Here is a 27071-nt window from a genome sequence, read left to right as displayed (position 1 = left end):
CTTAAGACTCACCTCTTCAAACAGCACCTGTAGAACTCCTCTGTTGTATCCTGGGACACTATCACCCTTCATTTAAATATGCTTTATTTTGCTCTTATCTGCCCCCTATTTTACTGCATTTAATCCTGTACCTCAGAATATTGTAATCTCCCAAGTGTTTAATCTGTAGTATTTTGTACTTAATCATATCCTGATGTAACTATCACTACTTAATCATATCCTGATGTAACTTTCACTATTATCTGCTGTATTATTGAATTGTGGTTTGTCACACTTGAGAATTATTGTATTTCTTGTTCTTATTGTATGACTTATATTGTAACACTTGAATGTATTTGTATTTGCTTGCGATTGTAAGTCGCCCTGGATAAGGGCGTCTGCTAAGAAATAAATAATAATAATAATAATAATATTGAGCTATTAACCAAAATCTCTAAGCATGGCCGTCTTTCATTTTCCATGTCACTCTTAATTTAACACTTGAACAAAAGTTATTGTATTTCTTGCTCTTATTGTATTACTTGTATTGTAACACTTGAAATGTATTTGCTTACGATTGTAAGTCGCCCTGGATAAGGGCGTCTGCTAAGAAATAAATAATAATAATAATAATATATAAAAATAACATAACAGAAAAAATAGACTACACTAAATCTCTGTTTGTTATTGTACTTATGCAATTAATTGTACAAATGGAAAGCATCAGGTTTCCATTTGTCTCACACAACCTTGCAGCATTATTTTGGACAAATTACATTTACAGTAGAACCTGTCATAGCCAATGTAATTGGTTTCAGGGGTCCATGGGATACGTAAAAATGCTATATCTGGGAGGTAGTCATTTTACATTGGAGTTGCTTTATTATCAGGTCATTATAAATTAACAAATGTCAGGAACATCAGTGTGTCTACACTAAAAGTAGGGGAGTACTGCACATATACACTACACACACACACACAAAAAGAATGATTACAAAACAAACTGTATTACTGTATTTGGCCATCTACATAACAGCATTCCAAAAAGTTGTGAACAAGCTTTCTATCTGCTAAAGTAATCCAACAGTTTATTTTATTTGTGCTATGCATGTTAACCAAAGACAGAAAAAAAACATATGTACAAACTGGCTATTATTCAGCAGGAGATTTAAATTCAGCTTTAACGGTAGCATAATTACATTAAATCCCTTATTTTATTTAGCATAGATAAACTGGGCAGTTTTATTAATTCTCAAAAAAAAATCTATATAAAAAAAAATTCTATAAATAAAAACAGCAACTGAATCTATTGTCCTGAATTCTGTTTCAGACCCATTATAAAATGTGCATTGATCAGTTTCCAGCAGTACTGTTCAGTTGGTAGCAGCATGTGTAAATGACACATGCCAGAGAGCCATTGGTTAGAGGATATTGTATCTTACAGGATTGGATATGACAGGTTCTACTGTAGTTCTTTGTCAGTTTGCCCCTTTGTGTTATTGACATACTTTAAGACATCTTCCAAAAAAAAAAAAAAAAAAAAGCGCCAGAAATCCTGCCACCACTGCACACGCAAAGAGCTGTGGACAACTGGCTTCATGCATCACACAAGCTTTGCTGTAAACACTTTCTGTACATTAACAAATGAGTCTTGGAGTTGGAACACTTTATTCTCAGAGAGAAATAACCTGTACATTGAAAGAAGTGATTTTTCAAGTAGAATTCATACTTAATGAGAACACTATGCAAAACAAATGGCCAATGAGTACTATTTATGCGTCAAAGGTGGACAGGAAGTTCTGGACAATCTCCTTCAATTTTGCATCAGTCTGTGGAGAGATTGCACTTTCCGTTCTGAAAAAAAAAAAAAGAACACACTTTAGACCATTAAAAGAACCTAAAGTAATACTCAACGTACTGCTTGTCTGTAAAGAAGTTAGAAAGGAATCTAATTTCTTTAGAATGAGCATTCTATACCTGATGGTGGCAAGAAGTTGCTGGTGCTGGCTGAGGATATGTTGCAGGAAAGCACTCTCAAACTTGGTGATCTTGCTGGGCTCCAGTTTGTCCAGATAACCTCTGACACCAGCATAGATAACTGCTACTTGTTCCTCAATAGCCATGGGGCCTGGGAAACGAGGCAATATTTAAAAAAATTACAGGATAACAATTGTTAACAGCCGTTTAAACCAGGAGTTACACTTCTACAATGCATATTAATTCATCATTCATAGATACCTACTATATGTACTGTAATGGAACCAACATTAATATTTCAACACACCAAGATAACTAGGCTTGCTACTATTCGATTATTTTTTTTTTTTGCCAAATCGATGATTAATATCAACGTTTAATTTAGAAAGAATTTACTGTTTTTTTTCGATCTTTATTTTTCAATTCAAGCAGAGAATGGGTGAAATTGACCTTTATGCTTTAAAAAAAAAAAAAAAAAAGTTTTTTTATGCCATTGAAAAACGACTCATTTAGCAAAACCCCTTTATCATATTCAACAAAACCATGGTTACCAACATTCTAATTGAAATAACGATTGGTCACAGCTGAGCTATACATTTAAAAATTGTCTCAAATAAACCGTAATAAACGCAGCATATAAAAGTGTATTACATAGACCTTTATAGCATAAATCAGTAAAAATAATATGCACAGAACAAAACATTAGATAGTTGAACAGAACTAACTTGCACTTATTATTCAGAGTCTGAGCTCCCCCCTCTCCTGCTTTAACACAGCCGGACACAGAGTCACAGGCAAGGCAGACTGGTCCGCTTCATCCTGCCACGGAGACTTCAGCAGTCGGGCAGGGTATTCTGCACAATATTCATTTAGTGTTTTTCTCTTGTGCCCCATTTTCAAATCAAACTAGTAGCTGTCACCGTATACTTAAAGCAAAAGCTTACATACACCTTAACCCGCTAATTTCAAAGTAGGCGCTTTGAATGACAGGTGCTGTAGCTGGCAAATGAGAGAATTCTAACACTGCTTAAGTCAACGAGATCTGTCAGAACAGGGTGAAACTACAGTACTAACAGACCACTGAGATGACCGACAGCGACCCCCAGGCATTCAGAGCGGAACGGAGAAGGGACAGACAGCAAGTATAAAAAACTACACAAACTAGAGATGATTTCTAAATGATTAATTTTGGTAAAAAAAATATAGCGAGTGGTTTTACCGATGTTTATTTCAGTCGAACTGATATTTTTTGGGAATTCAACGTTTAAACGAGCTTTACTGATTAATATTGAAAAGTAGCAAGCCTACAGATAACCATCCAAGAAAGAGTACAACATATTCTACTCCAATAATGTCAGACACTTACAGTACTGTCCCTGCTTCAGCAGCTCAGTCAGACGCACACCACGATTCAGCAGCTGCTGAGTGGTAGCATCCAAATCAGAACCGAACTGGGCGAAGGCAGCCACCTCACGGTACTGGGCCAGCTCCAGCTTCATGGTACCAGCCACCTGAGAAAATGATTGAAGGAACAAATCAAAGCACTGTTCACATTGATAAACCTTTACACAGTAGAAAAAAAAAAAAAAGTCGTGACAAACCTGTTTCATGGCTTTGGTCTGGGCAGCAGATCCTACACGGGACACAGACAGACCGACGTTGATGGCAGGGCGGATACCTTTGTAGAACAATTCTGTTTCCAAAAAGATCTGCACAAACACATGCAAGTATAGAAATGTACACTGAATCTGGTAAATTGTAAAATGGGGGGGGGGGGATACGTTAAAAGTGACCAACATTTCTCTTATGAGATAGTTATAAATAAAAAAGTGCACTGACCTGTCCATCAGTGATAGAGATGACATTGGTTGGAATATAGGCGGACACATCACCAGCCTGGGTTTCAATGACAGGCAGGGCAGTGAGAGAGCCACCACCAAATTTATCATTCATCTTAGCTGCTCTCTCCAGCAGACGGGAGTGCAGGTAGAACACATCACCGGGGTAAGCCTCACGACCAGGGGGACGACGCAGCAGCAGAGACATCTGACGATAGGCAACAGCCTGGAAGAGAACCAAAGTCCAGATTACAATATATCCGCAACTTCAAAGCACCCATTACAGCAGTAAGTCCTTTGTTATATTTATTGAACTTTAAGGCAACTGGAAAACTTACTTTTGGGTAAACTTAAAAGTAGAGCAAGCAACACATTTCCCTGCCAATACCTACATACAAAAGTAGGTTCAACAGAAAGTGTCAGTTAAATATGAAGTTCAGCTTTCCAAATACAGCTAATTAGGTGTCAACACCATGACTGACATCCAGGTGCATATTAAGGATGCAAGAAAACAAGTGGGCTATATGAATATGCAACATTAAAAACAGCAAGCTGAAAACTTGTGTCTTAGGAAAGAAGCCATTGTACAACATATCATATTCACAGAGCACCACTACACCCCCCCCCCCCCCCCCCCAGCCAATCTTCAAACTTGCATAAGCAATTTTAACTTCAATCTATTGTCCACTAGGGCATAACTAAGGTCATCTGGAATGAGTTAACACCACTATACGAGAAGTGAATCCCTGCCCTACAAAACTTCTAGCTCCAATAGGATGACTTACTAAACTGTGGCCAGATTGTGTTACTAGATAAACAGCACCCTGATTCTAACCTATACAAAACAGCCTTTAGGATGATGTACACAAACCATACAAAAATCACTTTTACAAGCAATCTACAGTATTTAGGACACAGTTCAGCGGTCAATGTGTGAAATTACTGACCTGCTTGGACAAGTCATCGTAGATGATGACCGCATGTTTGCCATTGTCTCTGAAGTACTCTCCCATAGAGCAGCCAGAGTAGGGGGCAAGATACTGCAGGGGAGCAGCATCAGAGGCTGTTGCAGACACCACAATGGTGTACTTCATGGCATCTGTGAGGGAAGAGTTATTAATGTAATGGCATCTACATAACCCCACCCTAAACAAAACATATTAAATGCATAAAACTAGAATTTGTAATTGAATTCTAGGTTGTCCAAGACAGATCTGACAAGTCGTCAATATTTACCAGCATCAGTAAGCCTCTTGACCAGCTGAGCAACAGTGGATCTTTTCTGCCCAATAGCAACATAGATACAATACAGCTTCTTTTTCTCATCAGTTCCATCATTGAACCTCTTCTGGTTGATGATGGTGTCAATGGCAATGGCAGTTTTGCTGTAAAACGCGGCAAAACCTTAAATTACTGTTCAGTTTAAAATAACTCCATTTTAGCACCAAGAAATGTACTACTAATTATTGGTCAAATTTAAGAAAGCCAAGGACATAGGTGCATTTTCAAACCAAACTATACATGTCTTACCCAGTTTGTCTGTCCCCAATGATCAGCTCTCGCTGTCCACGACCGATAGGTACCAGACTGTCAACAGCCTTCATACCAGTCTGCATTGGCTCACGCACAGAGATTCGGGGGATAATACCTGGAGCCTTCAGGCCAACTCTTCTACGCTCCTTAGAACCAAGGGGACCCTGGGAGGGAACACAAATTAACAATATTTAAAAAAATTACAAGAAACATCCAATATGATAAAGAATTACAAGTCTTGGGTCACAATTTTAACAAATAATTCCTTACCTTTCCATCAATGGCGTTACCCAGAGCATCTACAACACGGCCCAGCAGCTCCTCTCCGACTGGCACGTCCACAATAGCACCAGTTCTCTTCACAATGTCTCCCTCTTTGATCAGTTTATCATTACCAAACACTACCACACCAACATTATCAGGCTCCAAATTCAGGGACATCCCCTAGATGGGAAATGATTCAAGAAATTTAGTAAAGGCAGGGGTTTGACAGCAATTTTGTACAACTACCTCAGATAATTCCTCCAGTTTACATTTATAAGCAAATGTCATGATGCTATTCTATAAATTGTCAATGTAGTCAAATCATGAAACCCCAGAACCTCCCACTTGGGTATTACCTTGAGGCCAGAGGAGAATTCCACCATTTCTTCAGCCTGCACATTCCTGAGACCGTAGACTCTGGCAATACCATCACCAATTGAGAGCACACGGCCAGTCTCCTCAAGTTCAGCAGAGGTTTCAGTACCCAGGATACGCTCCTCCAGAATAGAGGAGACCTCAGCAGTACCTGGGATAGCACAGCAATTTTTGTTTTGTCTATTTGTTTACTGAATGTTAAATGGTTTAAGTTGTGAATAGCTATTAAAAAAAAAAAAAAAAGCATTACAAAAATAACTTGACTGCCGATTCCTTTTCTTCTTGCACTAGGGTTGGGACAATATTAAATCTCTGAAATAATAATTGTAGGATAAAAATAAATCGCAATTTCAATTATCGTGATGTTTGCTCATTTTGATCCTGCTGCTTATACAAATATAAAAAACAGTAGCTCCTCACTAAACAAAGGACAGTTACCTGGGATAATTAAGTGTCCGGTTTATTAAAAAAAAAAAAAAAAAAAGCATGCACAATTTTAAATGCATTTCCCTTTTGGCTAAAATACCATTTCTGTAAGGTGTTCTTTGAACACATAACAAATAGTAACATAAATTGAACACCAAGTGCATTTTTTTCCCCCACTTTAGCCTATAGGCTACTGTACATAACGGTAACAATAAATTCCTTCTCCACACTACCGTAGAGTTGAGAAATATATATATTTTTTTAGTTGAAACTAAAGGAATTTAGCGCACTCTTTAACCAACAAACAAAAAGTAGCATAAATTCAGCTGTCATTGAAAATAGTCATGATGAATACAATATCGTACATTTCCGATAACTAATTTTTAGAATGCAATTTTTTTTTATTGTGACTTCTGTTCAAAACGATATTACTGAGTTATCATAAATTGTCCCAACCCTAACTGGCACACCACCATAAATCTCAAATTTAACAGCTGATTTCTTAAGTAAAAGTTTGACTGCAGCTTGACCATTTGAGTAAACTAGAGGGCAAGCAGCAGCAACTTTTAATTTGTTGCTTTGTATTTAAAAAAAAAAAAAAAAAAAGAAATCAGCAAATCCTGAATTGCATAAAAAGAACTAGACGGCCTCCAACACAAGTAAATATCTGTGTGTGTGTATGTGCGTGTGTGTGACACCCCAATAATTCAGTCTGCAGCATGCGTGGTTAACCTTCCTGTACTGACCTGTCTTCTGCAGCCATGGCCTGGAGGTGTGCAGGTTCTTGACACCTACACAAGCAGCAGCAAGGGCATTTCTGGAGACCTGTGAAGCGCAGACACATGCTTACTGCAGCAATAGTATAAAACCACATAAAAACGGTTAATTATACAACAAGTTATACACATGTATAGTACACAAAGAAACTAGTGTATCCCAGCAGATGTACACCAGTCGTACCATAACATCACTCATAGTATTGTGACATCCTAGTAAACCTAACTCAAAATAAGCCTTGAACTTGAGCAGTACATTACAATAGGCCTAGTAGAATTGTGTAAAGGCAGGCAGGCAGACTTATGACCTTCAAGGAATATAAGGCAGTGACCCGCTTACTGGTGGGAGAAAGGAAAACGTGCCATGGTCAATACAAGTGCAGAAACAAACAAATGAAATCGCTGGCAGCATCTTTGAGTCAAGCACATACTAAATTTAAAGCAAGCAATGGTTTATTTGCATCATATGCATGTTCCATAATAATAATAATAATAATAATAATAATAATAATAATAATAATAATAATAAAAACCTTCGATTATATTACCTGTGATTTTAACTCATCAATATATTCTATGTATATGAATAAACACCTGGTGCCTTGAATCGGTAGAAATAAAATCAAGGTTAGACGACTGGAAAAACACGTTTAGTATTTACCATTGGACTACAAACAAAAACAGTACAATAAAACCCCAGACTCCAGAAAATCCCAAAACAAAAAAAGTACGGTACCATCCCATATTTACGTCTACAAAACCATATTGTCCAGACTCGATTGGTATTCGCTAAATTCAAATCCAATGACAGCAATGCACTTATAGTAATCTTCTTATATATTAAACTCGCAATAAATTCCTAACCACAAATGAGCAGGTGTAACCGCTACAGGTCTTATTAGACACCGTCAGTAGTTAAACGTGAACGATATTCTAAAGTACTGTCATCGACAGGCCCTGACCTTCATGTTCGTGACATTCAGTGTGATAGGATTTATTCCAGCCCGGTGTAAACAAATGTCAAGCCGTTCATTTGAACACAATCAGACCATAAAAATCAGTTACTGCATAGAAAAGTCCAAGTATTACACATAACAGCAATAACGATAACCTGCAACGCATGTTACTTGCAGACTCAAAAGTCCACATCATATAGCACCGCAGGCCCCAAGAGCAAGATGGCGGCGTTCGTAGATGTCCTCTCCATTCACTGACATTCAAAAGTAATATTAAAAAAAGAAAAAAAAGCCATTTCTCAAACAATGGATGAATAAATGAAAAAAAACGCTTACAAATCCTGCGTGTCTGGGCAGGGAACGGGCAAGTGCAGCTGCGACACGGACTGACAGCATTTTGTACAGATTTGACAGATAGTCCTTTCCTCCTCCACTGCCTGGTTCAACTCTCAGTGCGGAGTGAAGAATATGGAAGCACGGGGCAGCTTCTGCATCAAAAGGTCACTGCTGACCCGGAAACGGTTCTTTCACCTATTTTATTACAGATAATATGGAATCGTAACTAAGGATTATTAAACACTATCACTGCTAGATGCTACTGTATTTACAAATGATCCTTACTTTGAAAAAAAAAAAAAAAAAAGTTATGTTTAATACTACTCACAACTGCATCTGTTTGAAAACGAGGCTGCAGCAAACGGGTTTCAGTCCTTGATCAAGGATGTCACCTTGCTTTTGCAGTTAGCAGGTCAGTCAGCCTCAAAAGTATAGAAAATGGCTGTTATTCCCCACAAACTTTGCTTTTGTGACCAGGACAGTGATATTTTGAAATTGACCTATTTCCAATGAGAAAACGGGCGAATTTGTGTCTTTTCGTTCACATAAAGTCAGAAAAAAACAACATATGAATCCAAATTAACATGTATTTATACTAAAGTAATACAAAAATGACTACAAAAGATTTAGAAGCGAGTAGTTTTTCGAGATTTACGATTATACTGTAAATCACTTTCACGAATCAGCCCCCAAATGTAGTCTCCCATCATGTTCTCGTTATACTGTCCTTGGTAGCGGCGTTCAAAGTCCAGTATATCCTGGTGGAAGCGCTCGCCTTGCTCCTCCGAGTACGCTCCCATGTTCTCCTTGAATTTATCAAGATGAGCATCAAGGATATGGACTTTGAGGGACATCCTACAGCCCATTGTGCCGTAGTTCTTCACCAGAGTCTCAACCAGCTCCACACAGTTTTCGGCCTTGTGATTGCCCAGAAAGCCCCGAACCACTGTGACAAAGCTGTTCCAAGCCACTTTCCCTTACTAGTGAGCTTCTTGGGGAATTCATTGCACTCCAGGATCTTCTTTATCTGTGGTCCGACGAAGACACCGGCTTTGACCTTTGCCTCAGACAACTTAGGGAAGAAGTCTTGAAGGTACTTGAAGGCTGCCGACTCCTTATCTAGAGCTCTGACAAATTGTTTCATAAGGCCCAATTTGATGTGCAGTGGTGGCATCAGCACCTTCCGGGGGTCCACCAGTGGCTCCCACTTGACGTTGTTCCTCCCCACAGAGAACTCGGTCCGCTGTGGCCAGTCCCGCCTGTGGTAGTGCGCCTTGGTGTCCCTGCTGTCCCAAAGGCAAAGATAGCAGGGAAACTTGGTAAAACCGCCTTGGAGACCCATCAGGAATGCCACCATTTTGAAGTCTCCTATGACCTTGATGCCATCTCAGAGAAATGCAGATATGTATCCACTTAGGCAGCTGGAACTAAACTGAACTGGTGGGCTTAAGGCCCCTGTATTTATACTACTATTTATATTACTGGAAAGTTCTACAAAGTTCTAGAAGTTACTCCAAGTTTACTTAGCACTGAATCTATCTGGAATGTTCTGGAAAATAGGTAAATTTCAAAATATCACTGTCCTGGTCACAAAAGCAAAGTTTGTGGGGAATAATAGCCATTTCTATACTTTTGAGGCAAAAGCAATTAGGAAATAACACTTAGTACCCAGGAACCAAAAAAAAAAAAAAAAAAAAATTGTTACACTGTGCTATCCAACTGAAAGGATACAATTAGTATCATACTTTGTAAACAAAATCGTCTCCAAGACTGATAAGCTACTGCTTCTACCGTTGTCAAAATTACATTGTTTTCAAACATCCATTCTTGATAAAGTATTACTTCTCTTCATAAACATCAACATGTGCCTGTGGCTTTAAGGGCTGCTTTATGGTGTGTTTCATTGAGGAGTGTTTAATGGATGGGACCTCTGTTTGGCAATAATTCCACAATAAAGTAGATTTTGGTGGCATATTACAATTTACAGTACTGTCTCTTTAACGTGTTGAGTTACGTCACTGTCCTAAACGCTATGAATTGTGGTAGTAAAGAAATCAAAACACGGCGGGAGTGTGCTGGGGAGCATTGTAATAATATAAACTTAGTAAACGAACCAATTTCAACAAACTGTCATGTGCGAGAAGAACATAAAGGTAATTCAACAGTGTAACAAAGAGTATATCTTTTACATTAATGATTTATTTTCCCATCACTGCTCGAAATGATCAAAAATAATTGCACACGAGTCTGATGCTGCGGCAACATTTTGTCAAAATACATTATGAGTGTAGGGTTATGAAAATCCAATAAAATGGCATAATGTGTGTGTGTGTGTGTTTCTGTATAAGCGATGCATGTCTTCTCCCATCGCTGCCAGTCTCAGTTTCCAGATCTGAATGTGTAGGGACGCAAGTTTGGTTCCCTTGAGATCTTCAGGAAATCTGATTAAATAGAGCAATTATAATATATCTCTTTTTTTCTTGCTGCATAAATAGTTGGTTTGATTTTAATGGCTAGTCATCGATAGTGTTTTGGACGCAGTTGTATTTCTAGTACTGCAAATGACCAATCGGTTTGCGCTGTTAAGCACATTTGGACTGTATTTGAGCAATAGAGTTGGGCAGTAGATGACTTTGCACATAACCAAATCACGCCGGCTCTGAAATATAACCCATTTTATTTTAGGTGACACAGTGGCTGAGTAACATATTTGGTGACCAGCCTATTCCACACTATGAAGTGAACACTCGGACCACGGAAATCCTGTACCAGTTAGCAGAGTGTAGTGAAGCTAGATGTAGAGATGTGGTTCTGCTGACAGAGGATCTCGAGCAGAAAGCAGCAGAGTATGGTACAGAAGGTAGGTGAAACACAATTTGACATTTCCCACATTGTGTGTGATCAAAGTACACCTCACTTCAAATAAATACAAATTCTATTACAGTTATTAGGCGGTATACAATGTGTCAAATTTCAAGGAGTTTCTTTCGCTTAAATATTTTTAATAAGGTTTAGGGAACCGTCTTAGGGACAGGTTCACAATTATTTATGTCTGTCTTGAGGCATACGTGGCTGAGGATGATAACTAGCCTCAGAGTTTCAACTCTTTACTGCCATCTGCTGGTAAGTGTTAATATCATTACTAGTTAACCCTTTGCTGCCTAAGCAGAATTACCGCATTTAGGCATGAATAGGACCACTTTGTGTTTTAGCGCGTGTAGTTTGGCAGCCTCAAATCAGAAATTAAAACCCAATATATCTACAAATATGATATAATGTATTTTTTTGTTGAATGTATTATATTTTTTTCACATAAGCCACGCCTCCCCAAAAAATATTGAAAAATGTATAATAATAAATAATATATATTAAAAAAAAATGCCAATTTCGACCACTTTCCAAGTTATATATAACAAAACTTAGAGCATACAGGAGCTGGCAATTTTCCAAGGATTTCAAATCAGAAATGAAAGGAAATATCTTGTACAGTTACAGAGATACACAAGGTTTTACAATGCATGGTATTTTACAAAAAACAACCTCCGAAATGGCAAATGCAGACCAGCTCTAAGACTTTCCAAAAACTGAGACTGGAAACGGTAATACCCTGTTTGTGATAAAGTATATTTGTTTATGAGTATAGAGGTCACAAAAATAAAGAAATACCACACAAGATGTTGAGTAAAAAAGAAGCAACTTACAACTTGACAAAACTTTGATAGCAAGATTTTTATTTTCAAAACTAGAATAAAAAAAATCGCACACAGAAACAACGAAAGTAAACTAATAATAAAATACGTACCTTAATAATAATAATACAAATAATAATAACTAATACTACAGCTAAATTACTCTCCATCCTTTCACACACACACACATAGAAACAAAAAGTAAACTAACATAGCAATAATAATAACAACAACTACAGCTAAATAATGACTCCATCCTTTTTACACACAGAAACAAAGAAAACATAGAAAAACTAAACTAATAATAGTAATAATAAAATACATAGCTTATAATAATAAAAATGACCTGACAGCTAGGTAGGCATCAGATGCAGGTATTTAATTTTGCCTCCGACCATCTCCTGAGGAGAAATATTTTCCAAAAAGAACAAAAATAAAAAAAGGTATATAATTAAAAATAACAGTAATAAAAATAAATGATCAGATGCTGGTACAGTAGTTAGACTTGTCTCTATCTAGTTGTCCCCTGTCCTCCACGCACGCACACGTACACACACGCACACACACACACACACACACAGATAAACAAAATAATCATTCAAATTTTTTTTTTTAAAAAGCGGATATAAAGTAAAAAACTATATAAAAAAAAACTAAAAAAATAACAAGATGGCTAGTTAGTCCAAGTACTTACCTTTCAAATGAGTTGTAGATCAACACTCATGGACTTGTAGAACTGGAGACACAGACGTTTGAAATGGACAAATGTCTTTATGAATCCGCAGTTAACTCAGCTAAAATGTGATATGTTCTTGTAAGTCTAATATTATACGTCCCACCCATCCTGGCCCTAAACCAATTACATGGAGACGTGGCCTGTAGTCATGGCTATGACCCACGCAAAAAAAAACGAAAACAAGGTTGGTGATCGGATGGCCGAGATATGACATGAAAGGTCATCGATACTATACGATCGATTTTGAAGCACTGCGGCAGCATAGGGTTAAGCCCCTTTCACACTGGCATACTCTACCTGGGTCATGACCCGGTGTCATGCGGGTTGGCTACATGATTTCACACTGCTTTCTGAACAAGCAAGTATGCAATGCCCCGGAAGCAGCAACGTTCACATGCCCACCTTCCTGTTCAGACTTTCAAGATGGTGTGCTTGTTTTACGGATGTTTTCATCCAAGCTTCTCTGGATTGAATCGTTAGCCCAAATGTTGATTAGAGCAAATGTTTCTTCGTTGCTCCACGCCATCCCTGTAGCAATCTGGCTCATGGTATGACTCACTCAATCAACAGAAATATGGCTAAACAGAAATGACTTGCAAGTTCCTTGCGGAAGTGAAACCTTCATGCAGGCGTGGCTGTTTGTCACTTTGCCCGCTTAAGAAGTCCCATTTTGTCTCGCTCAACCCAGGTCAAAGCGAGTCGACACACATCCTGAGTGTCGCTGCCGACCCGGATCGAGTACGTGGTTTCACACTACGCAGGATTATGACTCTTGTAACCAGAACCTGGGTCGGGACCTGGGTAGGAGCGCCAGTCTGAAAGGTGCTTTAGATTCAAATGTCAACTTTTTTTTTTTGTTCTCTAATATGACATTGATTGACGCCGCATTACATTTTGCACACCTGATTTATAATTTGAAAAAAAAAAAAATGCTACTATACAAACTGAGCATTGATTATCTTCTGTTCTGTGTAGTATGTGACTAACCCCTGAACAGATGGATAGCCATTGTTTACAGCTGATTAGAAAACGATTCAGTACCATCAGCCAATCAGCTTCCAAATGTAGCGAGCGTCTATCAGTCTGTAGATGCCCACTGCTACTTCACGGCATCAACTGGGAATCAAATCAATCCGCGCAAGTACCAGCTTTTTTCACATCTATTGGACAACAAAGACCCAATTGGTCCAAATGTATTTTATTATTGGCCAAAACCAGCCAATCAATACTTAGAACCAACAAAAGCAACCAGTCCCGTACCTGCCATTGCCGCATCAGCCTGTCTGCTCGACTGGAGCTTGGCATCTTTCAACAACAACAAACCAAGACACAGACAGTTCAGTAATGTTGCTCCGTTAAGATATCTGGCCTTGTCCAGATCAGGGCTCTCCAAAACATTTCCCATTGAGGGTCCAGGAATCTCAACTACAAAAACTGGTCCCAGAGGAAAATTTTGGGGTCCCAGCGAATTTTTGTTTTCTTAATTTATTACAGTTTTGACGTTTTTTTTTAATAAGACCAAACAAACACTAAAAGCCACAAACGTCAGGTTATTTTCTGTCTAAAAGAACAAAGTGAAATTCCATAAAGGACAACCAACCATTCTACTCAATCAGGCATCCGCCACTGCTCTCGCTATTAAAGGAGACCAGGTTTTTAAACATATATATTTACATATATATTTTTTTATTAACAGTGCTGTTGTATACCCCCGCCCCATTAGTTTGTATGTATTTAAATTAATACTCAGACAACTGCAAACCTGGGAGTCTCGACATACCATGAGTGCATGCCCACATCCCTGAGAGCCTTGGTCCAGGTAAACTATAAGTAACTCTTGCAAATAAAGTCATTTGTTTAATAAAGTTATTTGTAATTTTTTCTCTCACTATGTATGTGATCCTTCATGAACATTCAGGGTCTTTTCTCAGCAGAAGGACCATTCCACTCAAGGTTTAGCAGGTAAAGTGATATAATTAACTACTTAAAGGTCTGGATGCTGGTTTAATTTGTTCACTTCAACAATTTAGAATAATGTTGGAACAAACACCAGGAGTGGAAGGGCCAACCTTGGACACCCCATCCCTCAATGCATGTAGATCAGGGGTGGGCAAAGTTCGCCTTTTCCTGCTCTTTGTTCCAACCACTTTCAATGCATTTAATTGAACCAATCTAGACCCTTAGATAATTATTTAATTTGACCTATTGTACCTGGAGTTGGATAGGCATCCAGGACTGCACTTGTACAACCCTATTGTAGAGGTATTTTGACTACTGCATGCTGTCAGTGCTGTGTAAATGTGAATGTAGCTTTTGCTTCTGTTTTCTGTAGGAAGTTATCTTCAGGAGCTGCTGTTGGAAGGTGTTGGTCTGTCTACCAGCAGCCTGTCCAAAACAGCATCTAGCTATCTGAATGCCCTGGAAGGGAGTGCCATGGCACTCAATACCAAGGATACCTCATTGGCAAGGTAATGCAGTTAGAACTGAAAACCAAAGCCTGAAGTACAGTGTGGTTAATTAGGGTCTTAACAGCACTTTCACTGTTAATCTTTTTGTTTTCAAGACCTTGACTTTCACCTGGATTTAATGTAATGCAAAGTCAGTAATCTAGTGGAGTAAAAGCTGTTTCAAAACTATACACTCAATAACAGATGAATTCCCATTCTGCATAAGTGATGCTGTATCTGTGTCTGTGGTTATAGTACACCATATTGACATACGGCCAAACCACATTGGTGAATAAACAGCGGTGCACTGTATTAAATGAGGACAGACATTTATATAGTTGCATTTTTTGTTTGTAGTTATGTGGCTGCAATGAATGACCTTACAGCAGACATCCTTGCAACTGAAAAGAAGAACCAAGAAATGGATCATGAGCTGACTATCCTGAGAAAAAAACTGACATCTGCTTTGGTACTGCGCAAAAGCTTGCAAGAGTAAGTGGAGATGGTGGGAGTCAAAGTAACTTGGCACTTGTTACCATTGAGCTGTACAGTACTTCCCAAGGTTCCAGAGAACTGTATAGAAATGATGTTGTGGCACCTCTTAGTGTTACTGAACAGGCTGACAATCCACGTATAATGGCAATAAATAGATATTTTTTATTATTTTGGTGGGTTAGGGTGGAATAAGAACCAGTAATAAAAACCTAACCCATTCAGTACAAGTACAAACTGTAGTTCATTTTGGCAACAAACTCCTATGTCTTACTTTGAGGTCAGTCAAGTCCGCCACTGTGTTGTTTAAATAACAGACCCCAATGTTTTGTTTGTTTTTCAAAGGGACTTGAGCAAAACTGAAGAAAACCAGGCGGTCGAGAAAGCTAGAGCTGAAAACAGGCTGCAAAATATGGATTTTTTCAAAGCCAAATCTGAAGACTTAAAATTCAGAATAAAGGCTGCAGAGGTCAGTAAAATGAGTATGTAAATAAACTGTCGGTGCAGAACTGTGTCTTTTCTGTTTAGAAAGCCATTAGACTTTGTAAAATCCTTGTCAGCATGTGGATGGTAGACATACCAGGGGAAGAGGTATGTGCCATAGAGAAGTCACCAAGGTAGGCAAATTGTAATTGAGGTTTTTCATGTGACGTCATCACAGCATGGCGCGGGCAATGACAATTTAACTAAGCGCGGTCGTTAAACTTTTGATTTTACAATGCCAGCTATGTGTTGTGCTGGGTACAGCAACAGAAAAGAACAACTTTGCCCTCCTGTCTGCTGAGACAGACAGGAGGGCAAAGTGGATTTCAGCCATTATCAGCAGCAAAAATGGATCCCGGTAACCCAAAGCTGAAGAAGACAAACTGAACTCCAACTTAGTCACATGTTTGTGTAGTGAGCACTTCATAAAAGGTGAGTATCAGCAATATATTGGTAGTTAGTTCTGGTCTTGCATAATAGATCAATTTGTCATGCGCATTAAAACTTGAACAAACTCATCCGATCTCGCGAAACTTATGTTGCTAGGAGACAAATGGTTGTTTACATACAGTATAGTCATTCCATGTGTGTAAGCAAAGTGGTGAATCCTGCTAAAGACTCAAACTGCAAAAAATATCAGTGCTTTAGGTCGTGCAAAGCAGTATCCCAATCAATTGTGTGCTGACTGTGGAAAGTTGTTCTGTATAACCTGCAATGTCACATTAGACCATACATGTAAGTCGAGTATTGATGTACATTTAAATTCTGATCGGCACCATAATGCCAAACACAAAGCAGAGACAGATCTGATATCAAAAGCAAAACGTCAGACAATTATCGTATCTATGTTTAATCGCAGTACAAGAAACTGGATAACCCAGTGTTAAGGGAGTACATTCAGAAGCAAATTCCAAACAAAGGTGGTCTTCCTTTTGCTAACAAGCTTTGCCAAGATTACTTACCCAAAGTGTTTGAAGTACACAGAAAGGAGCTGAAAGAATGTATGAAAAAAGCTGATTCTGTATGCAGTGTGTTTGACGAGTCAACAGATGACAAAGATAATTATGTACTGCATATCGTTGCTGTACCCCAAATGAGTGGCTCGGAAAAGCTACAATAATTTCTTTTGGACAGTCCTGTTCTTAATCTGGTAAATTATTTAACTGTATCACAAGCTGTCATCAAGTGCCTGACCAATTTTGATAAAGACTTTAATAAGGTGTCCGGGATAGTGACAGACAATGCAACATACTGTACTCGAGCATATAATCAGGTTCTACAGGGGCTACTTCCTAATTCGATGCATGTAACATGCAATGCACATATTGTAAGTCTGGCTAGCAATCAGTGGTGCGTTCATTTTTGTAAAGTCGATCAGTTCACAGCTGCAATGGAAAAAATGTTTAAACACTGCCCAGCTTGCAAACTGCGTTTCAAGGCTTTCTTTGCAGAAAAAAAGAGTTTAGTCCTGACCAAGTGCCTCTGTGTCCAGAACCAGTAGTGACACAATGGAATTCATGGTTTGAAGCAGTTCTGTACCATGCTGACCATGTACAGTGCCTTGCGAAAGTATTCGGCCCCCTTGAACTTTGCGACCTTTTGCCACATTTCAGGCTTCAAACATAAAGATATGAAACTGTAATTTTTTGTGAAGAATCAACAACAAGTGGGACACAATCATGAAGTGGAACGAAATTTATTGGATATTTCAAACTTTTTTAACAAATAAAAAACTGAAAAATTGGGCGTGCAAAATTATTCAGCCCCCTTAAGTTAATACTTTGTAGCGCCACCTTTTGCTGCGATTACAGCTGTAAGTCGCTTGGGGTATGTCTCTATCAGTTTTGCACATCGAGAGACTGAAATTTTTGCCCATTCCTCCTTGCAAAACAGCTCGAGCTCAGTGAGGTTGGATGGAGAGCATTTGTGAACAGCAGTTTTCAGTTCTTTCCACAGATTCTCGATTGGATTCAGGTCTGGACTTTGACTTGGCCATTCTAACACCTGGATATGTTTATTTGTGAACCATTCCATTGTAGATTTTGCTTTATGTTTTGGATCATTATCTTGTTGGAAGACAAATCTCCGTCCCAGTCTCAGGTCTTTTGCAGACTCCATCAGGTTTTCTTCCAGAATGGTCCTGTATTTGGCTCCATCCATCTTCCCATCAATTTTAACCATCTTCCCTGTCCCTGCTGAAGAAAAGCAGGCCCAAACCATGATGCTGCCACCACCATGTTTGACAGTGGGGATGGTGTGTTCAGGGTGATGAGCTGTGTTGCTTTTACGCCAAACATAACGTTTTGCATTGTTGCCAAAAAGTTCGATTTTGGTTTCATCTGACCAGAGCACCTTCTTCCACATGTTTGGTGTGTCTCCCAGGTGGCTTGTGGCAAACTGTAAACGACACTTTTTATGGATATCTTTAAGAAATGGCTTTCTTCTTGCCACTCTTCCATAAAGGCCAGATTTGTGCAGTATACGACTGATTGTTGTCCTATGGACAGAGTCTCCCACCTCAGCTGTAGATCTCTGCAGTTCATCCAGAGTGATGGGCCTCTTGGCTGCATCTCTGATCAGTCTTCTCCTTGTATGAGCTGAAAGTTTAGAGGGACGGCCAGGTCTTGGTAGATTTGCAGTGGTCTGATACTCCTTCCATTTCAATATTATCGCTTGCACAGTGCTCCTTGGGATGTTTAAAGCTTGGGAAATCTTTTTGTATCCAAATCCGGCTTTAAACTTCTCCACAACAGTATCTCGGACCTGCCTGGTGTGTTCCTTGTTCTTCATGATGCTCTCTGCGATTTAAACGGACCTCTGAGACTATCACAGTGCAGGTGCATTTATACGGAGACTTGATTACACACAGGTGGATTCTATTTATCATCATTAGTCATTTAGGTCAACATTGGATCATTCAGAGATCCTCACTGAACTTCTGGAGAGATTTTGCTGCACTGAAAGTAAAGGGGCTGAATAATTTTGCACGCCCAATTTTTCAGTTTTTCATTTGTTAAAAAAGTTTGAAATATCCAATAAATTTCCTTCCACTTCATGATTGTGTCCCACTTGTTGTTGATTCTTCACAAAAAATTACAGTTTCATATCTTTATGTTTGAAGCCTGAAATGTGGCAAAAGGTCGCAAAGTTCAAGGGGGCCGAATACTTTCGCAAGGCACTGTAAGTGACTACCGCGAGTTCATTGAACGTGAAATGGAGATTTCACCTGATACTCAAGTAATGGACAGACTGATCTCGCTTTTAAATGACATGAACTTGCCACTTGACATAGAGTTCATTGCTTGGAATGCCAAACCATTGATGAAAACCATCAAATCTTTCAAGATGTGTTCTGTTTCTATCCATCAATAGACACTGGGCAGACTCCAAAACAAAAGAAAAGCACAGCGAAGATGCAGAGCAGAATGCGTTTTTACAAGCAGTATTCAAGAAAACAGCAGACAAGCTGAAGGAATACTACTGCAGCACTGAGGAGAGTGTTGCCAGACCAGCTTGATGAGGACCAAGGTTCACGCAGCCTGGACTGTATGAAATCAGTTAGGGTATTTGATGTGAAACAAGCGAATATGTTATCGGAGCAGGTGCTCCCACTGGAGGAAATCCCTATGTTTGGCCGTGAAGTTAAAACACAACTTGCCCCCATACACATTTTTTGCAAGTGAATGCAAGTTAAATGATCTTGGAGAGTTTTAGGATTCACCTTCAGCTCTACAGCGTTTTCCAGAGTTAGCAGAGACAGCAAAGTGATCACTATCAATCTTGCCTAATTCTGTGGATGCCGAGCGTGCGTATCTCGGTACGGACAAGTCTTCACAAAGCAAAGACAGGGCATGAAGGAGACCAATGTAGCGGGGTGTACTGCACTAACATTCAACACGTTTTATATTGTTCCAGCATTTTTTTCTTAAACAAACAGGTCTACTCAGGCTTTTCCAAATTACCGCTATTAATAAAGGCCCATTATTACTTTTCTGCGATTTTCCAGGTCTTGTCCGCAACTCAGCCACAATTATTTGAAGATCATCCCGCAATTCAAGTAGGTCCTTATTTATAACATATTTAAATGCACAATAATGAAAACTGCATTCAACTACATGTAATTTTAGGCTGCTAGAACACTGAACAGAAGTCGTTATGCACATACCTTAACATGTTGTTAATGCTGTGCTCATTTTTGCACAGCATAGAGTCCAAGTACAATTTCTTATCTTAACCGTTTAGGTGTCACTTGCTGAAGCTGATCTTACAGGAATAAAGAATCTACAGATTCTAGTTATTGATGCTTCGTAGAACAAGTTTTTTTTTTTTAATCACCATAAAGTTATGATACTCTAGTCTACCAAAAATGTCATATACATTGTTTTAATTGCAAGTCTATTTGTACTCCAAAAGCGCTGTCCGATACAACTAAAAAGTTTTATTCAAGCACATCATATCAAACATCTGCACAGCCGAAAAACTGTATTTAAGTGAACAATTAAACATAAAAGGATTTACTTTCTAACTTACCACATATAATGTACTACTTCCAAAAATCTAAAAAACATAATAAAATAAACATTTTAAAAGAAACTAGTGTGTAAATAGGTATATGTACATACAAAACTGTAAAAACGAAAGTAGTTTTTAATTTAAAACAAGGTAACGTGTTTTCTCTTGCGTGTGTCATTCAGTGCAGCACTGAATCCAGGTTGAGCTGCTGCAGCCTGCAGCTTTGCAGTTTTCTGATCGGGGCAAAGCAAGGGCGTCTAGATGACATGGTCTGCACACACACACACACCCATGCTACCCAACCTAGTGGTATGGCCCCACCCCAGAACAATACAGATAACGTGAATGCACAGGACCAGATGAAACAAAAGTCTGCCAACCTGAACTGACACTACAATATATTGAACTTACATTCACGAAGAGATACTATTTACATTTTTTCAAGTACTCAAGTAATAAATGCTCGAGTAATTATAATTATTTTGAGTACCCGAGTACTCTAACCCACCCCTAGTTTGTATGCGGGCGTCATTATTATTTATTATTTGAGACCGATGAAAAGCCGGTCTTATAAACTGTAGCTGACGTGGATGGGTTTAAATCCCCATCCCCATAAAATCTCGTGGGAATGCGGCTGAAGCCTTAATAAGGTAATTGTTTAATGGGTAATTAAGGCTCCAGCCACAGAATATAAAAGACCCACTCTGGGCTCATTGAATGAGGAGCGTAGGAGAGCTTGGAGAGCCTAGGAGAAAGACATAACTTTAGAAAGTGAGAGTGAATGCTACCCGATTGAAAGGTGCTCATTTTAGCAACATCATTATTGTTTGTGTTTGTTTTACTTTGGCCAATGTGCCCTTTTCTTTGTGTGTTTTGTTTATAGTGTTTGATTTATTAGTTAATAAAAATACGTCTGCGACATTTAAAATACAGCTGACAGTCATTTAAACAAATGACAGCATTCTAGCACTGCTTCAGTCAACGAGATCTGTCAGGGTGAAAAGGGTGAAACTACAGTACTAACGGACCACTGAGATGACTGAAAGTGACCCCTAGCCATTCAGAGCAGAACTAGGATGGGACAGTGTGACAGAGATCGAATGATTCTTGGTGTTAGATCTCCCTCCTGACCTGTGAGGGCGCTGTGTAAATGGAACAGAGTACCCTTGACTAAATGGCATGACAATTTATTCCTTGGGTTAGGTGGAAGTCGGCCATCTAGAAAAGGGGCGGAGCTACGGTACCCAAACTCAATGACCCGGACGGGAAACAGCGTGGCATCCGCGGATTGGAGGAGCGGATGCGCTCCTTAACCTAGGGGTCATGGGGGAGGGTATATAAGGGGTCGTAGTGTAAGTGATCTGTTTTTTGGTAAATGGTTAGATACAACCTACAAGGAGCCTGTGTTACATTGCTGAAAACCGTGAGTTTAAACATGTTTATTGCTGTCTTTCAGGGTAGTAAAAAGCACCGTGGGTGCACAGTAGGAGGTCACAAATTCCATGTATCTGGCACTTATGAGTCCATCTTTCTAATTCCTGTGACTGGAGGTGAGAAGTGAGCTCTGCGGTTGCAAATACATTACATTTTGGTGCGGAAGATAACGTTTTTGCATAAGCCGCCACAGTTATTTTGACTGGCAGTATGCCGGTGTAGTCTGCTGGGGTCACATGACTGCAACACTCAATAGCCCCTCTATGTTACTACCACTTGTTTTCATCAAGGCTTGCATTATTGGGATGACATGATGCAAAGAGCAATGCATCACATCCAAAGCCTTCCTTTGTGGTTTTGTAATCCCAAGCCATTGTGCGTTTTAAAGTATAATACTGGCCTCTGATCGTGCTTGCCTATGATGCAAGGAGCCAACCATACCAATTTATTCCCTATGGTCTACTATTGCTGCCTGCAAAGTTTATTGCTGTCTGGTTTACAGTTTAAGAGCCTTGTTAAACTATAAATCGGACAGCTAATCCATTTACTGATAACCAAAAACACTTGTTACACACAGTACACAAGTTAAACATAATACACAGGACACAATACCTTTCTAAAAGTTTGCTCACACAGGTTAAACACAGGCTTCACACAGGCCTCACAGAGGCAGACAGCCTATCTCCAAACATTTTATCCTGCTTTTTACCCTAATTTCATTAGTCAGGTGTTTCCCATCCTGGTTCTAATTTTAACCGCAAGGCATTCTGGGAGATGTAGTCCCCCTACTCTGCCACAATATTCTTATTTAATGTGGCAGGTCCAAAGCATACAATTCTGACCACCACCTGCCACTGAAACGGGACCCGGTCTGCTGCAAGAATCGTCAGTCACTCTACAGAACAGTCCTGCTTAAATACCCTTGAGTAGAACGTGCTTGAATTGCTAGTAGACTGTAACCCATTCTATTAACAATGGCTTGGTTTACATGCAAAAATAAAAACAAGTCTCACCTTTTTGTTGTGCTATTTTGGTAGGACCTTTCGGGCAATTTGGGTTTACATGTAGCTTTCTTCTAGAAAGAGAAATGCTCCTTCGAATTTCAAATGACCTTATTTGGCCTTGCATGACTACTGATATTGCACAGCTTTCTTAAAATGAGTTTTCAAGAAGTTTTTCCATCGAGAGCACTTTGCACTATCCATGTATTAATTGCTAAACATTTTTTGACGTCACATATATTTATATACATATTATACACGTACATATATATTATATACAAGGTTTTCTACTAAAGGGTAGCTTCAACAATTCTGATCCTTATGGCAGTCTACGAACGGAGCTCATATTCATTACTTTAGGTTAATGATATAAAAGATATCCAGTCAATGTTTAGTACAGTACATTTAAAAAATGCTGGTAGTAAACCTACAATAGGCTATCCTACTCACCCACGTTTCTCATTACATCATGTTATTATATTAATAATAATACATCTGAATGCCTTTAAAGCTATATTACAGAATGCTAGGCCGTATTTACACGCTAATGGAATTTGCAGAATTGCAGATTATGGAGAAATGTAAGAAAATCTCTAAACACACCAAAAAAAAACAGAAGAAAGGAAAGAAGGTACAATTGAAGTGTGCAAGTACTGCGGAGTGACTGTACATATTGTGACAGAAAAAAAACAAAGTAACCGAAAAAAAATCATTTCATACAGTATATAAAAAATGAAGCTAAAAATAAGCACTGAAAAATGAAATTAATAAAAGTGAAATACTGCCTTTAGTTATAGTAGATAGTTGCACAAGGTTACGTCACAAACGCTGAAGTCTTGTGAACATATAGTACGGCTTTTGAAGCTGTTACCATGCTCATTATTTTTAGTGCAAGGAGGCGATTTACCCACCCTTTTTAGCCGTACCCTGTTTTGGCTGTGCTCTAGTGAGAGAAATGTGTGATATATGCGTGCTGCTTCACATATTCATGACAATGGAGAGAGAATTTGGATTTTCTAAACTGAATGTAAACCAACCTAGTGGTATCAAATAAGGCAAGTCCATACAGAGTTCTGCTTTTCCAATATTAGGCTGCGTTCAACCCTGCATATTGTTTTAGCCACACAGTTTACCAATATTCAGGAATGTTTGCATAGTTGAACGTGCCCCTGGTAAACTAAAACAAGGATATTTCATATAAATTCTGGAACTTTTGAAGAACATGTGGGTAATAGATTATATTTCTGGAATCTAAGTTATGATACATAATTACCTACCGAATAAGTAAGGACTGAAACTATTTTCCTCTCCCCACAGAATCAGCTGTCTGCAAGCAGGATGGAGCCCTCCTTATCTCACCAGGCCCTACTGGATCTTTCAGAGGTCAGGAAACTCCATTATGTGAACTCTGTAGAAACAGAAATGTTACACGTTCACATTTTTGTCATCTTTTCAATGTTGTTTTTTTTTTTTTTCTTAATCTTAACAGAAACTGGCCAAGCTGAAACAAGAGACCATACCTATGAAAAAGAAGCTGGAGTCCTTCCTAGACTTAACTCCAGTAAGAACAATCGCATTGGCTTTTCACCCATTTTCAAAACTGAGAATGGAGCAAGTTGCTGCAAACTCATTTATAGTCCTTTTAAATGGGGTTATAAGGCATTGATTGGTGGGGTGCTACAATAAGAATAAAAACTTTAAAATATTCTGGAAGTAATATTTTTTACTACTCATTATTCTTATAATGAACTACACATTTCAGTAAACCCAGTTAGTATACAGACAGTTGCTTCTGAAAGACACAAATGCACACGTCAAATGAATCAAAAAGCACTTGCAACACAGATAGCTGTTAAAAGTACACCATATGTTTTATTACAACAGTAATGAGTACAAAACTTCACAAATAAAATAGAAAAACACTGAAAGGCATTGGCTATAATGTGTATCTACTTTATTTAGTTAGTTTTTACGTAAAAATGTCAAACAAGCAAATAAATATTTGAGAAATGTAGAATACTAGGGATTCCACATTCTCATGACACATACAAGACCTCTGATGTATTTCCCTTTAATATGATGATGAGATGTATTTATCAACATCATATTTCTGTTCACTTAACCCACCATTGTGTTACTGATATGCAATATTCCACAGGCAGCTTCAGAATATTGGTCTGGTTTAATTTTTTTTTTTTTGTCTTCACAGAATCCGTCTCTTGCACAAGTTAAGATTGAAGAAGCTAAAAGGGAACTAGTAGGTGTCTAATTTCCCTAAGCCTGTGTAGTGGCTTCATAATGGAGATCTTTGAGTTTTGTCACTGCTTAGACTGGCTCAGAGAGAATATGCATGATTTTAGGGCACTAAAGACTTTCACCTACAAAATAAGCCAGTGCACTCACATACTGAGGGTCATTATGATCATATGAATATTTGTAAAATTTCTATAGTCAGCAGTAACAGATTATATATCCAGATGCACTCGGAGGTCTGTCGAGTTGCTGGTTACTTTTCTTGATCAGCAGTTCAGTCTTGATCCTGGCAGTCTTTGGTTTGCAGCCGCAGCTCTTGCAGGCTTTCTCAGATACCTTTGAACTGCACAAATCTTCCCATAAAACAAGTTGGCCCTTTTTTGCAATGCCTATACAAGTTTGATTAGGGGATCTGTCACCTGAGGCTTATATTCACTTCAGTGCTACACAAAGGAAGCCGTGTGGGGTCCGGTGGTGTTCTGTAGCAAAATGAGTTAGCATGGTTGTTGGTGACATTTTTACTTCACTTAAGCTATAGTGACAAAGTTTGGAAAACAAGGACATTACTTGTGATGAGAATTCTATTTTGCCAAAGGACCGCTCCAGAGTACCACTTTATTTACTGCATAGTGTAGAGTCCTAATTGTTTTTCTGTTTCTTTGTATTTAAGGCTGCCATTGATGCTGAACTTACAATGAAGGTGGACATGATGGAAGTAGCAATGCCCGATCAACATGCGAGGCATATGATTTAATGACAGATTTTAAGATGCTACTATTACTTTCCAGTATGAATTGTAAAAGGGCAATGAATTGTAAGCACATTTGTAAATAAATACTGATTTAAAAACATACCTCTCTTGACTACATTTTTCATATCAAACCTGTATGGATACTGACGTAATTGGTTTATTAATCTCTCCATTTGATTCTGAGTCTAAATATTGGAAAGTGGGTTTATATGACAAGTGAAATCTCTGTGGTATCGGGTCCAGGCTATACCACTGCCGGCCGTGGACGGGAGTTCTCAGGGAGGCGGCGCACAATAGGGCGAGTGCCGCCCGGGGTGGGGAGGGCTTAGGTCAGCCAGGGTGTCCTCGGCTCACCGCGCACCGCGCGTGTGTTCATCTTCATCTCTCCTGAGCAGGGGTTGCAGCGGTGAGCCGAGCTTAAAGTTGGGCATTCCAAGTCTCGCACTTGGAGACCACAGTCTCCATAGCTAGTATAAGACTCTAGGACTCTTTCTTGGATCTCATCCTCTCAGAAGACTGTATTGCTTGATAAGCCCTCTGAAATATCGTTGATATTTTGGGTGATAAGGTGATTTTATAAGTGGTAGTTAAATGTGTGCCATTGATGGTGGATTGAATGTGTATTTTTTGGATTGCTATCTGTCTTGTATAAAAATAAATAAATACAAACATATTTTTTGTAATGTTACTTTTTTGTAAGATTGCTACCACGATGTCAATTATTAATTTGAGAATTTACAGAAAATGTACAATATTACAATGAATCCAGTTATTTTTGTAGTTAATCCCACAACATTGAGTGCATTTCTGTTT

At 38.7% G+C, this 27071-nt stretch overlaps 2 protein-coding genes across 4 annotated transcripts; one reads left to right on the top strand and one right to left on the bottom strand.

The window, feature by feature from the left end:
* Positions 1-1630: 1630 nt before the first annotated feature.
* LOC117420623 (ATP synthase subunit alpha, mitochondrial-like) lies at positions 1631-8613 on the bottom strand. The gene is made up of 12 exons (XM_034034123.3): positions 8461-8613; positions 7139-7217; positions 5948-6117; positions 5598-5771; positions 5325-5491; positions 5031-5179; positions 4742-4893; positions 3796-4020; positions 3558-3665; positions 3323-3467; positions 1957-2107; positions 1631-1833 (listed from the first exon to the last, which is right to left on the bottom strand). The coding sequence occupies exons 1-12, from the start codon at positions 8518-8520 to the stop codon at positions 1752-1754; spliced, it is 1662 nt and encodes a 553-aa protein (XP_033890014.1). The 5' UTR covers positions 8521-8613; the 3' UTR covers positions 1631-1751.
* A 1890-nt stretch (positions 8614-10503) lies between these two features.
* Positions 10504-26845, top strand: LOC117420641 (HAUS augmin-like complex subunit 1). Of its 3 annotated transcripts, XM_059025202.1 has the most exons (10): positions 10504-10613; positions 11146-11320; positions 15218-15353; positions 15690-15824; positions 16170-16293; positions 22276-22369; positions 24572-24637; positions 24744-24815; positions 25464-25511; positions 26178-26845. In XM_059025202.1, exons 1-9 carry the CDS (start codon positions 10593-10595, stop codon positions 25484-25486), a joined length of 846 nt encoding a protein of 281 aa, XP_058881185.1. In that variant the 5' UTR covers positions 10504-10592; the 3' UTR covers positions 25487-25511; positions 26178-26845. The 3 variants fall into 3 exon arrangements, with proteins under 3 accessions (XP_058881185.1, XP_033890035.3, XP_058881190.1); XM_034034144.3 differs by lacking the exon at positions 22276-22369 and having other exon boundaries at positions 26178-26839; XM_059025207.1 differs by lacking the exons at positions 10504-10613; positions 22276-22369 and adding an exon at positions 14817-14847 and having other exon boundaries at positions 11179-11320; positions 26178-26843.
* Positions 26846-27071: the final 226 nt, after the last annotated feature.

The sequence above is a fragment of the Acipenser ruthenus genome, chromosome 1 (assembly GCF_902713425.1).
Source record: "Acipenser ruthenus chromosome 1, fAciRut3.2 maternal haplotype, whole genome shotgun sequence".
Lineage (NCBI taxonomy): Eukaryota > Metazoa > Chordata > Actinopteri > Acipenseriformes > Acipenseridae > Acipenser > Acipenser ruthenus.
The sequence above is the reverse complement of the archived record's forward strand: the minus strand, read 5'-3'. Positions and strand labels throughout refer to the sequence as shown.